The sequence below is a fragment of the Gouania willdenowi genome, chromosome 17, assembly GCF_900634775.1.
Source record: "Gouania willdenowi chromosome 17, fGouWil2.1, whole genome shotgun sequence".
NCBI lineage: Eukaryota > Metazoa > Chordata > Actinopteri > Blenniiformes > Gobiesocidae > Gouania > Gouania willdenowi.
The window spans coordinates 13,484,367-13,493,981 of record NC_041060.1 but is presented as its reverse complement, the minus strand read 5'-3'; the positions used below and the strand labels follow the sequence as shown (position 1 = coordinate 13,493,981).

Here is a 9,615-nt window from a genome sequence, read left to right as displayed (position 1 = left end):
TGTTAGAGGTGACATCGTTCTGTGCTGCACGGTGGAATGTTTCTGTCTCTGTAGCCGCTTATTAACGCTGAAGGGATGCTTTAAAATGGCTTCATTTGAGTATATTTTCAGCTTACTTCGAGTCTATACAGAAGGAACTAGACTGACGTCAAAGGGCTGACACACTTTCACATTTCACAACTGGAGTCCTCCAGATGCTGCTGTCTTCCTAACACCTGTGTCGTTTCGATGGATGATTCCACCTGCTGCTGTGGCTTACTCCAGTGATTTTTTTGTTTGTTTGATTTTCCTCAGGGATTTTCTGCCCAGAGGATCGGGTATTGTCACCCGCAGGCCCCTGGTTCTGCAGCTTATCAGCGCCACTGCAGGTGGGTGCACAATCGTTAGTACACCCACCCACACATGCAAGCGTGAATTCAGTCAGCCTCTTGTTTAAAAAATATTAGCTGCTTTTGTCCTCTGGCTTTTTTGTTTGTTGTATAGCAGCCCTGATTGTTTTTTCACAGGCACAGTCACCACTATAATCTTTGCTGTCTGCTTTCAATTTGCCTCCACACAGAATGGGGAGAATTCCTCCACTGCAAAGGGAAAAAGTTCACGGATTTTGATGAGATTCGCCAGGAGATTGAGGCGGAGACGGACCGCGTCACAGGGGCTAACAAAGGCATCTCACCTGTTCCCATCAACCTGCGGGTTTACTCCCCCCACGGTGTGAAAAACTAAAAATTCATTTTTTTTCCTCCTTTAACTGTCAAATAACAGCATCCAAACCCACTTAGGGTCAGGAGGCAAAGTCATTTTAGTTCAAGAGCCAAGTTTGATCTGAACTAGGCGAGAAAACAAGCATTTTCAAAATTATTCTGCCCTAGTTTTCACTTCCATGTATAAATGATATATAAAGTATGAAATGCACTGAAAAAATCCAAGCAATAAGTAACAGATATCAATCTGCATGATATTCTCTTTACATTTTCTTTGATTTCATGACCAATTTCTTTCAAATTTGGGGAAATTTTGAGGAAAATGGCAAGATTTTGGAAAAATCTGTGATTAAAAATAACTGCCATCATCACAGCAAAACTGTGAGCCCTGCAAATGTTGTGGACTTTCATTAAATTTCTGTATTTGGAAGGACTGAGATATCTACAACCCAATTAGTTGATAATTTACACAATAATTCATGTTTTCTCCGTCAGTTGTACTTTTCCGTGCGGGCCGAATTGGATGCTCTAAAGGGCCTGATTTTGGCCCCGGGCCATGAGTTTAACAAATGCTGTGGGCCATCATCCTCTCACCCTTTGTGTAAAAAGCCTTTGCAAATGATTAGTATTTTCTGATCAGTGTAATGAAATTGTGAATGAGAGAAAAATCTGCAATAACACAGTCATTATTGCAGCTTTGTGCCATCTGTGATCATCCATTACTTGCAGATTTCCATGTGAAAGTGTGAACGGCTCAAACCGAGCTGGGTTTCACTGATTATTTTACAATCTTTCAATTGTAAGCTTCACCACCTGATACGACAAAAACTCAAAAGAGTGCAAACCTCCACCAAGTGACACATATCCTCTTAGCTGATGATTATGAAGGTACCATGATCATACACACTTTAAACGCTTGTAAGATCTTTATTAACCCCCATTAATAACCACATAGTAGGTCAAAATGTATGGATTTCATTTATTTATTTTTTTCAATGGAAATCCGGATCAAATCTGGATGAAACTCAGTGGTGTAATTAAGGAACCAACCCTACAAAACTGAGTCAAATTTCATAACGATCGGTCACTAGTGGAACGAGATATGAATTCTTGGAATTTCACCAATGATAAGAGATAAGGACTTTTCAATTTTTTAAACTGATCCAGGATCAGTTTATTGATCTGGATTCACTCCAAAATTGGTGGCGCCGGGGGATGTTGTTGGTGCCTGGCTGTACCCGGGGGTGGGGGGTGTCGCCGTGCTCCGCGGGGCCGGCGCGGTCTGGGGGGTGCCGTGGGGGGGGGTCTCCGGCTGTGCTGTTCCGGGGCCCGCAGTGCCACTTGCCCGTCTGCGCCATCTACCCTCTCGCGTGGCCCGCCACGCGGACGGGCCCGGCTCACACTGGACAGGCCTCCTACATGTTCACTTCACCCCACTCCCAGCTGGTCTGGCTCACTCACTAAATGCACCACACACCAATACCCAACCCTTGGGGGGCTGGATGGTGGGGCTGGGGGTGGAGGGGCCCGCCACCTGTGTTACTATGTAGTGGCGTGGGGGCGGCCCTCCCACCTCTAGTTGCCCTACTAATCCCTCCAATTTTAATCGCATCTCAACATGTCACCCCCCGGAGGGTGTATCATCATTTACACCCTCCGGCCTATTACACCACATACACATAAATCCACAGAGGCTGGAGGGGGAGCACCGCTCCCCTCCATCCCCCTTCTTTTAATTACACCCCATACATTCACCAAACACACACATTCACACAGGGGATCGGGAAGTGCCTCTCCATTGGGGAATGGAGAGGCACCATAACAGGGTGGTGGGTTGGTACACATATTTGGGCCTCTCCGGTGGGGGCCTGGCCCCTCTGTTGGTGGCTGGGCCACTGCATAGAGTAAAAGCACATCAAGATGGTGCGGTCGGGCGTGGCGGTGGGTCTCGGGGGGGCTTTGCCGGGGTTTCTCCTTGCGGGGTCTTTCCGGGCTGTGTCGGCCGGGTGGGGCGCGGGGGTGCCTCTCCCCCTTGGGTGTGGCTTGGTGCTTGCTTTGTCTCCTGGTGGCCTTGGGGGCGGGCCCCGCGGTGTGCGGGCCCGGGGCGGCCTGCCTCGCCGGTTTGGGGGGTGGGTGTGCTGGGGGGGTGCTGGTGTCCTCACCGGGGTTGGGGCAGGGTTGTTTGGCGCCTCGGGATGATGCTGTTTACTGGGGGGGCGGCGTTAGCTGTTCCGATGGTTGAGGTTGCTTTCGGCCGCCTGGTGGGTATGTCCTGCCATCTGCGGACTGGTGGGTGGGTCCGGGGCATCTTTGGCTGGGGGCTGCTGTCCCGCGCTGGATGTGTGCCGATGGGGTGCCTCCGTCCCCGCGGTGGGGGTCGCCGGTTGCTCGCGGGCCGGCGGGGGGCGCTGCCCCGTGGCTTGCGCTGTCCGGGGGGCGGCGGGCCCTGGGCTGCTGGCCTTGTGCCGTCTGGGGCTGTGCGGTCCTGCTGGGCTGTGGCCGGGACCTGGGCTGGGGTGGGGGGCGCGTCCCGGGGGGCTTGGCCCGGGGGCTTGCCCTTGGGGGGTCCTGGTCCCTGGGGGTACTCCTGGGGCCCGGGGTGCTTGGCCGGCTGGCCGGGCCGGTCCTGGCGGGGGTCTTCTGGGGCGGGTGGCGCGTGCCGCGCCCTTGCATACCTTCTGGTGCGGCCCCTGCTTGGGCAGTCCCCCGTGAGGCAGAGTGTCGGGGTGGGATTAGGGGGCCACATCCCGGCGGGGCGGTCTGGCTTGGCCTCTGGAGGGGGCCCTGGCTTTAAAGAACTGAAGCTCGTGGCGCGGGCGGCATCAGCATCTGGGGCGCCCGGGGGGGCTGGGTTGGGGTGCCTGGGGACTGGCGGGGGGACTCCCAGCGGCCCCCTGGTGCCTTATGCGGCTTGGGGTGTGGTCGTTCGCCCTGGGCGGGCTGCTCCTGGTGCTGCATCCATTCCGGGTCCTCCTGGCCTGGGGTCGGGTCCTTGCTGGCTCTGGGCTCACCGGCGGGTGCCCGCCGGCTGCCTGTTCGGCGTGGCTCTGGTCGTCTGCTGGGCGTGGGCTTTGGCTCCTCCGCTGGGGTCTCGGGCGGGGGGCTCTCTGGGCCCTCCCCTCGGGGGGCTGGGCGCGGGGGTGTGGGTGGTGGTGGGGGGGTGGGGGGCTGGGGGGCCTGGGGGTTGGGGGTTGGAGTCGGTGGCGTGGTGCGCTTGGTCCTTGGCTCCTTGGGGGCTTTTCGGGTGTGTATGGGGGGGGCAATGGCAGCCTCTCGGCTTGGGACCTTGGGGGCGTTCGGGGGGCTGCTTGGCCGTGGGGTGGTCGCCGGGGGCCCCTAGATCTCTCGCTCTTTCTGCTGGCCCGACTGCTTCTTCGGGCCCGGGGGCGGCTCATGGGTTTTGCAGTAGCGGCTCTTGGAATCACATTTGTCATGGACGCACTGGCCTCGGGCTGTGGGATAACACTCATACTGGGCTCAACCATAGACACGTTGTTCCCAAATACCTGTTTTATGTAACTTCCACTCACTTCCTCCTCTGCTCACAGCCACCACCATTATTCCTAAGCCGCACACTGGTCACCAGACTGGCTTGATAACACAACAATAAGCACAATATACACAACCACAATTTCACATCACATCACTTGAAACTTATTGATTATTCCCCACCCATTCGTTTTCCTATCTTGTATCCCTCCTCCCTGTTAACTCCCCCCCCCCCACCCCCCTCACCCTGGTGTAACACTGCCCTCTCTCTTTTACATCCTCCCTTTAATAAAGTATTTACCCTTCCCTAGGGAGGGCTGGTGATGGTCACAATTATGCAATGAAATAAACTCATTTATTTAATTGCAATAATAAAATATGCATTGCTGTTAAAAGATTGCACTTCTTGTAGTGTTAACCTTCAACAGCATGTGCAAACAAGGTGAAAAAAAAAAAAAAAAAAAAAAAAAAAAAAAAGTAAGTTTCATTTTTGGTAGAATTTTTTTTTTTTTACCAAAATCTGTTAATTACTTTTAATGTAATCCTGTGAACGGGCAAACAAACAAATATTAAAACGCCGGTGAAAATATGACATCCTTGGCAAAGCTTGGCAAACTAAAGTTTTGTGTCAAATAATTAGCCAACAGGTTTCGACCAATCATGGTCTCCGTCAGGTCTTTGCTGAAACATGTTGGCTTTTAAACGATTTGGCTATTACAGTAAAATTTTTTTAGTATCTCTTTTCTCATTTTGATTTTTGCAATTTAGAAGTGACTGGTTTGCCCATTTTTTTTTGACACATTTCTTCGCCCTTGTTTTTCCAAGAGCACCCAAAACTGCTATACTTTAAACACTTTGAGCAGCCAGTCATTCTCTTATTTTATCTTATTTACAAAAAACAAAAAAATTCTTAACGTCATCTGTATTTAGTTTAATTTCCATGCATTGAATCTATAAAGTCAAAAAGTTAAAAGTAATTTAGAGTCAATAGTAACTCTCATATTATGTCTGGGTGGCTTTTTGATGGCTTTTATGTTCCGTATTACATCAAGCTGTGCTAACGTGACAAGACGTTTTTCTTGGACTCTTCCCTTTGTGCAGTGCTGAACTTGACCCTCATCGACCTCCCGGGGATCACTAAGGTACCGGTGGGAGATCAGCCCGTTGACATCGAGCAGCAGATCAGAGAGATGATCATGCAGTTCATCACCAGAGAGAGCTGCTTGATCCTGGCCGTGACGCCAGCCAACACTGACCTGGCCAACTCTGACGCCTTGAAACTGGCCAAGGATGTGGACCCACAGGGTAACTACACACCAATGAGGAGTCAGTGTATAGCTTTAAAAAAAAAACTGAAAGAAGGATCCTCACTCAATGTTTGACCTTGAGCTTCAAACTCTTTAAATGTGGAAACTAATTTTCCACCAACAAGGATCGATCATGTGTTGCATTTGCAGAAGAAACGTGATGCCGAGAGCAAACAACAGAGGAGAAGGGAGAAACTAATCGATGTAAATACAGCAGGAAGAGAAAGAGAGGGGGTGAGGAATGGAAATTAAAAAAAAAAGAAGCAGCGATGTTGAGAAAGTGCTGCATGAGAAATGAGAAAGGACAAGTGATTAGAAAGTATTAGACTTTACCCATGGGCACAGTTTAACACTGAGACAGGACAGGAAGAGGAGAATCACTGGGATGGAGAAACCTCAGAGAAAGAAATCAATGAGGGGAAAAAAGTAAACAGATGAGCAACAGATTAGATAATTTAACAATAAATCAAACACAAATATATCCAAGTGATTGTGTCAATAACTACTTAATCCATTGGATGAATGGATTATAAGAAAAACTATTAAAAAAAAAAGACACTTCTTGAAGAAAATGCCAGGGAGGATGCATGTGTTGATAGTCACAGCTCGATGAAATAATGCAGAAGATATGTTGAAAACAGTTGAAATGGGTTGAAAAACATAGATATGGGCTTTCACATGTTGGAAAAGCATTGAAAGTTAAAATAAGATCAAAAAGTTGTCGAAAGGTGAAAAAGCTAAAGAAAGTATGATTGAAAAAGTTCACAAAGTTGAAAAAAAGGTAAAAAAAAAGGTGGAAAAATGTTAAAATTACTGGTTAGAGTCAGAATTGTGCATGTAGGAAGTAAAACGCATAATTTTTTGAGTGAAAAAAGGTTGCCTCCTGCATCCTCACTGATTAACTTAATAAATGAAAGAAAGTACGCAAATAAATGATGAACAAATGGTGTACATTGAATTTTTGTATAAAAAAATAATATTTTTTTTTTTTAATATTATTAAGTAACCATAACTAAACCTTGAATAAAATGCATTTATAAATTTACAGATATTAAAATGAGTGGCTGATAAATAGATGTTGAAGAAAAACTACTGTTTTTTTTTTTGTTTTTTGATAGAAAAGCACACGAACAATAACGCATATATTTACTGTGTGGATTGTATTAGAACAGGTACTGAAAATAGATACATCTGGTGATCGATTATTGGAATTTGAATTTTATTTTGGCAGTCTTCAGAAAAACATAAAAACAAAACAAACGACTCTTGAATGTCTAACTCAGGGGTCTGTAACCTTTACTCTGAAAGAAACCTCATTTCACCTGGATTAAAGTCCTCCTGGAGCTGAAGAAATGCCTTCTCAATGAAGACATTACAGTGTATTATAGTCTAAAATTATATAGAATAATGTTTGATTTAATTTGATTTAATTTATATTGATCATGTAAATGGTAACTTAAAAACTGTTTAAGATAAAATAAAGTAAATTGACATCAAGAAATAAAACAGTATCTTGCATCTTCAAATTCTTACGCATCTTAATTTACATGAATACAATGTTATGGAAATAAGAATTGTTTTTAGTGAATGTGTTTGAAAGGCTAGAAATAGCAACTTGAATTAGATAACACATGATCATGTGGTCAACACATGCTAATTGGTCATTTCTTGCCACATATAAAACGTGCATAATCAACCGTCACATTGGTGGTTAAATGAATTTGTTCCCACACAATTAAAATCTCTATTTTCTTCCAGAATAGTGTTTTTGTGGGTTTAGTTATAATACCAGGGATTTAAAACTTAAGGTTAGTCACAGGTGCAGGAAAGTTGATGGTCTGTAGATGTTGCAGGAGGTGAAGCAGGAAGATGCTGAGTCATTGCACAATGTGATTTATTTTAGGTTAACAAATTGTTACATCTTGATTTTATTTGTCATTAATCATTAATAGCTTCTGTAAAAAAATAACTCTTTATTTCAATAGTTTTTTTTTAAAGCGATAGTGATCCATTGCATAAGAGTCAAAGTGCCACATGAGGCCCCAGAGCCGCAGGTTGCAGACCCCTGTCCTAACTAATCAGCTGAAAGGATGTAGGTTGAAGCAAAAGCATATATACACACCTACCCCGTCACTAAAACAAAAACAGAACAAGGCTCTCTAGATAATATCACAAAAAAACAATTAGGAATTTAATATGACTATTTTACAATACACATTCTATATTTACAGTATATATGCAGTGTATAGATGCATATAAACACATATTATGCATGTTTAGGTTAATTGTGATATTTTGATTAAATGTGTAGGACTGAGGACCATTGGAGTGATTACAAAGCTGGATCTGATGGACGAAGGCACGGACGCCAGGGATGTGCTGGAGAACAAACTGTTGCCACTTCGTCGAGGTGCGTCGTTTGTTTTATAGTTAGTTTTCTTAAAGTTGGATGTTTTCAATCTAATCTGTTGCCTTATAATTTCCAAAATTGTGTGTTTTGTACCTTCCAGGATACATCGGAGTGGTGAACCGTAGCCAGAAGGACATAGACGGAAAGAAGGACATCAAGGCTGCTTTGGAGGCTGAGAGGAAATTCTTCTTGTCCCATCCATCATACAGACACATGGCTGAGAAAATGGGCACCCCTCGCCTGCAGAGAGTACTCAACGAGGTGACACAGATTTACACCCAGTGCTTTCCCAGGGTGCTCTTTACATAATTAATAGTAGGGTGGCCTCCTTTTTTTTTTTTTTTTTTTTTTAGAGGTTTGTGCAAAATAAACCTAAAACTCTAGTTCAGCTCACACAGGAATCTCAATTAATGCCTGTGTCATTTTTTTTTATTTTTTTCCATTTTGCCTGTTTTAGCAACTGACCAACCACATTCGGGACACACTGCCAGGTTTCCGCAGCAAGCTGCAGTCCCAGCTGTTGGCTCTGGATAAGGAAGCAGAGGAATACAGGGGATACCGGCCAGATGACCCGTCTCGGAAAACCAAGCAGCTGTTGCAGTCAGTCACTTTTTATTTTTTTTTCTCTTTTGTAGAAGTTTAAAACATCAAGTGTTACAGGGTAACTAATTATAAACGGTTCGATTAGGCAGAAATAGTTTGTTGTCTTTCATTTGATGATGCTTTGTGTTTTGTTTCGTTGTGTATTAGGATGGTGCAGCAGTTTTCTGTGGACTTTGAGAAGAGAATTGAAGGTTCTGGTGATCAGGTGGATACTGTGGAGTTGTCCGGTGGAGCCAAAATCAACCGTATCTTTCATGAGCGTTTCCCGTTTGAACTGGTCAAGGTGAGATCTGCACCAATTTTTAAAAATCTTTAAAACAATATAAAGAGGAGCCTTAACAAGAATAATGTGTGGGGCAAATTTAGTTTTCCAAAAATATCTGTAATAATATTTTTTAAAACATACATCTATATATTTCGCCTGTGCAACATGCATTTCACAGCATGCCTATTAAAAGAAAAAAAAAAAATTTCAAAACAAAAGACAAATACACCATGAGAGACAATGAGTATATGTTTATTTTTGACCAGCTGTCCACAATCCACCCAGTAGAGGTCCGTGACCCACTTTTGGCTCCCGACCCACCAGTTGAGAATTATTGGTATAGATTTTATTGATTATTTTGCTGTTGCTTTATAGTTTTAGTTCAAACTTCCATTTTTCTAACCCTTCAAATTTATTTATCAATTGTGCATTTCATTTTATGTACAACACTTTGTACGTTTATTTTAAAGTGCTCTATAAATAAAGTTTATTATTTTATTATTATTTTCCTAATCCTGCGCATTTTCATTATCAATTGTGCATTTTATTTTATAAATAAAATACAGCACTTTGTACTTTTGTTTGATAAGTGCTCTATAAATAAAGTTTATTATTTGATTATATTTTTTCTAATATGGGAGAATAAAACCTAATGAAAACTTCTCTGGACTTTTATTCAGGATAAATTGAAACTAGTGTTTCAATTGTTACCTCTTTAGTCTGTCATTGTGTTGACACACTGTTATTATATTAACTTGTACATTTTCTTTTGTAACTTGATCTCTTGAAAGCTTCACTAATGTTAGTGCCATTTTGAGCCACAAACAGCATTACGTGTAG

General features: G+C 44.1%; 1 protein-coding gene across 2 annotated transcripts in view; it reads left to right on the top strand.

Moving 5' to 3' along the window:
- The window catches only part of dnm3b (dynamin 3b), a 32,847-nt gene that overhangs the window by 3,917 nt on the left and 19,315 nt on the right, over positions 1 to 9,615 (top strand). For both annotated transcript variants that reach the window (XM_028472052.1, XM_028472053.1), the window contains exons 3-9: positions 295 to 368; positions 560 to 709; positions 5,292 to 5,495; positions 7,809 to 7,907; positions 8,008 to 8,168; positions 8,365 to 8,507; positions 8,658 to 8,793. In XM_028472052.1, the coding sequence (XP_028327853.1) occupies positions 295 to 368; positions 560 to 709; positions 5,292 to 5,495; positions 7,809 to 7,907; positions 8,008 to 8,168; positions 8,365 to 8,507; positions 8,658 to 8,793 (967 nt within the window). The remainder of the gene's footprint in view (positions 1 to 294; positions 369 to 559; positions 710 to 5,291; positions 5,496 to 7,808; positions 7,908 to 8,007; positions 8,169 to 8,364; positions 8,508 to 8,657; positions 8,794 to 9,615) is intronic.